Raw genomic sequence first — 3,006 nt, forward strand, 5'->3', positions numbered from 1 at the left:
CACATGGAAAGAGATGAGACTAACCTTATTAGAGCAGAATAACTCCTTCAGACTAATATTGTTGGATAACTGACTGGCCTGCACCCCTTTCAGGACACAAGAGTGCTAATGCTTCTGCAGGCCAAGAAAAGCTAGGAACACTAAATTTATACATAGAAACCAGATACCTACAAAGTACCAGGTACCTTTGATAAACATGAGGAGGTTCACCAGATTTCTCTCAAATTGCAGGAATTCATATTCTATTTATGTGTCCCTAAAACCACAGTAACTGATATTAATGAATGCTATTACCAGCTTCTTGTAACAAAAGATTGAAAATGCTCAAGCCATCTTCCACCAAGCAAGGACTTCCTATTTATTACACTTCAAGGTAAATCCAAATCCATGTGCCAGTTCATAAACCCAAAACAGCAATTCCAACAAATTATTCCTACAAAATTGGTGCCAAACAGAATTTAGCCATTCAGCAAATCAGTAGATCACTAGTAACCAAAGCTGTCCTGGAGCTTATGAAACGCAGTAGTGTATATTTTGTACTGATGTCTGCAGCCAATGCCTACACATCAATAAACTGCTAAATGAGTACCTATCTGCAGGTTGCAAACCTAAACCAACAAAAATATTTTGATAATGGGAAGAAAGATAGTGTACAAAGTCATTTCACTGAGGAGTTAGAGAAAAATGGTAATTATGCTATTATTTGGAAAGCACAAAAGTGTCTAGAATATATTTAATACACATCACAGAAAGTTTTAACCTTCATGCTAAATTTTCTAACCCATAAAGTTATTTTATTTCCTTACTTTTTATAAGGACCTTCTCCACATAAATGCTGTAATGCAAAAATACTTTTCTCATTATATGGGAGAAAACCATTAGGAACATAATCACTGCCAGTAAGCTACCATTCAACGCAGATTATCATAACTAAGTGAATTTGAACACATATCTTCAAAAAAAATGCTTAGTATTTCTACCTCAGGAAAAGTCAACAGCTGCAGCATCTACCTTGCCTCATTAATTACACAGTTATTCCTCACCTACACACTTCCAGCCAGGGAATAAGAGTATACCCTTGCTACTCCATAGTATTCTGATGGCTAACATTCTTATTACCACTGAAATTAAAAAAGGCTGTGAAGTGGATAAGTAAATATACCCTAAACAAAATTTCTCATTTCAAAAGTCATTGACAGGCTTACAAAAATAGAAAATATGTCTGTTTTCTTCCTTGCTTAAGGAATTGAAGAGAGATGAATGAAAAGAGGAAAAAAAAAAGAAAGAATAAAGAAACTTACTTAATTTCTTAAGAACATCCTTCTTCTCCTCTATTTTTTCATGGACCAGTTCTTCTGCAACTTTAGTTTCTTGTTTGGGTAGAAGATTATTCAAATAGTTCATAGCATTCAGCAGAGCTTCAGTATGCAAATGAACATCTAGAGATGAAAAGTTCACCTAAAAGAACAAATTATGTTTATCCAATATCCCTCTCTTCCCACAATGACAAAATTATGTTAAAAAAAGATATCATACCTTTATTTTCTGGAGAACATTCTGATAGGCAGTTTTCAGTTCTGGTCCATGAATATCAGCCTATTCCACCAGAAGTGCATGTAAAACAAACAAACCAGGAGAAGTTCGCAGATTTCATTAGAGAGAATTTATTTCAAAAAACACTACAACTTAAGACATACAAGTTAATCTGTTTAGGGAGCAGAGACTTCGCATGTGACATTCAATATGTTAAGGAATGAGTAATTAACGAAAAACCTTCAACAATTGCTCAATAATACTGTACTGTTTATGATTGGCTTACAATTCAAAAGCAAAGTCTGCTCTTTTCTCACCTTTATGTACTCCAGAGTGAGAAGATCATCTTCTACATTATCCAAAGTAGTAATTATGTAAACTGGCTTGTCATTATCATCTTAAAAAAACCCAAAAGAATAAAAAAGATTACTTTTTTATTCAAGAAAAAAATTGACAAGTTTTCTACAACTCTTTTAATCATCTATAGACTACAAACTAGGCTACTATCTGTCATTATTTTTTAATCACAAAACCTCTTCTGCAGACCTACAATAGTTAGATGTCTCTACTAAAATCATCAGCACTAGAACATATTTACCAAAGCATTACTAAGAGAATGAGCTCCTGAATTACTTTTCCCTTCCACCCCCTGCATTAAATTTAGGAAGCAAATCTTCCTCAGCTGACAAAAGAAAGCCCTACAGGCTTTTTGAAGACAATCACAGTGTTATTTGTGAATAATTTTTTGATCAGACTATAAATACTTACCCATATACTCTGGGCACATCAGACAAACTTCACGAAGGAAAGCATTTGCAGTCATGTCAAATGTTCTTAATTTAAGCTCAGTGCCTAACCCTACAATATCAAGCTGCAGCACAGGTGTCTCCATATTACCAGTAAGATGGCATAATTTAATTAAGACCTAAAAAAATCCCAAACAAACAAACAAAAAAACAGAGGAAAAAAAAAAGGTAGGGGATTATCCTCTTAGTTTTTATATAGGATTATATATTTACATACATTTTATGGGTTAATGTGTATTGATCATTTAACTTTATACAGCAAATGCCCTGAAAAAAATAAACAGTTCAACAAGCAAAATTGCTAGGATACTGTTTGCTGCTATTTTAACAAAAACTTCAAACATGCACACTGTAATACCAAAGTTACACTTACATGAATTAATTTATTTTTAAAAACAAGTCTGTAAAGCATTTAGTAATGTTCAACCTAGTCAAAACTAGTGTGCTGGTTTTGGCTGGGGTGGAGCTAATTTTCTTCATGGAAGCTAGTATGGGGCTATGTTTTGGATTTGTGCTGGAAACAGTGTGGATAATACAGGGATGTTTTCATTACTGCTGAGCAGTGCTGACACAGCGTCAAGGCCTTTTCTGCTTTTCACCCCACCCCTCCAGCGAGGAGGCTGGAGGTGCACAAGAAGCTGGGAGGGGGCACAGCTGGGACAGCTGA

General features: G+C 34.8%; 1 protein-coding gene across 1 annotated transcript in view; it reads right to left on the bottom strand.

The window, feature by feature from the left end:
* Positions 1 to 3,006, bottom strand: part of VPS13A (vacuolar protein sorting 13 homolog A) — a 108,014-nt gene that overhangs the window by 65,953 nt on the left and 39,055 nt on the right. Inside the window, exons 26-29 of the mRNA XM_009285294.1 lie at positions 2,302 to 2,458; positions 1,851 to 1,930; positions 1,537 to 1,596; positions 1,302 to 1,458 (exon numbers count right to left, since the gene is read on the bottom strand). Coding sequence (XP_009283569.1) covers positions 1,302 to 1,458; positions 1,537 to 1,596; positions 1,851 to 1,930; positions 2,302 to 2,458 — 454 coding nt within the window. The remainder of the gene's footprint in view (positions 1 to 1,301; positions 1,459 to 1,536; positions 1,597 to 1,850; positions 1,931 to 2,301; positions 2,459 to 3,006) is intronic.

The sequence above is a fragment of the Aptenodytes forsteri genome, unplaced genomic scaffold (assembly GCF_000699145.1).
Source record: "Aptenodytes forsteri isolate BGI_AS27 unplaced genomic scaffold, ASM69914v1 Scaffold151, whole genome shotgun sequence".
NCBI lineage: Eukaryota > Metazoa > Chordata > Aves > Sphenisciformes > Spheniscidae > Aptenodytes > Aptenodytes forsteri.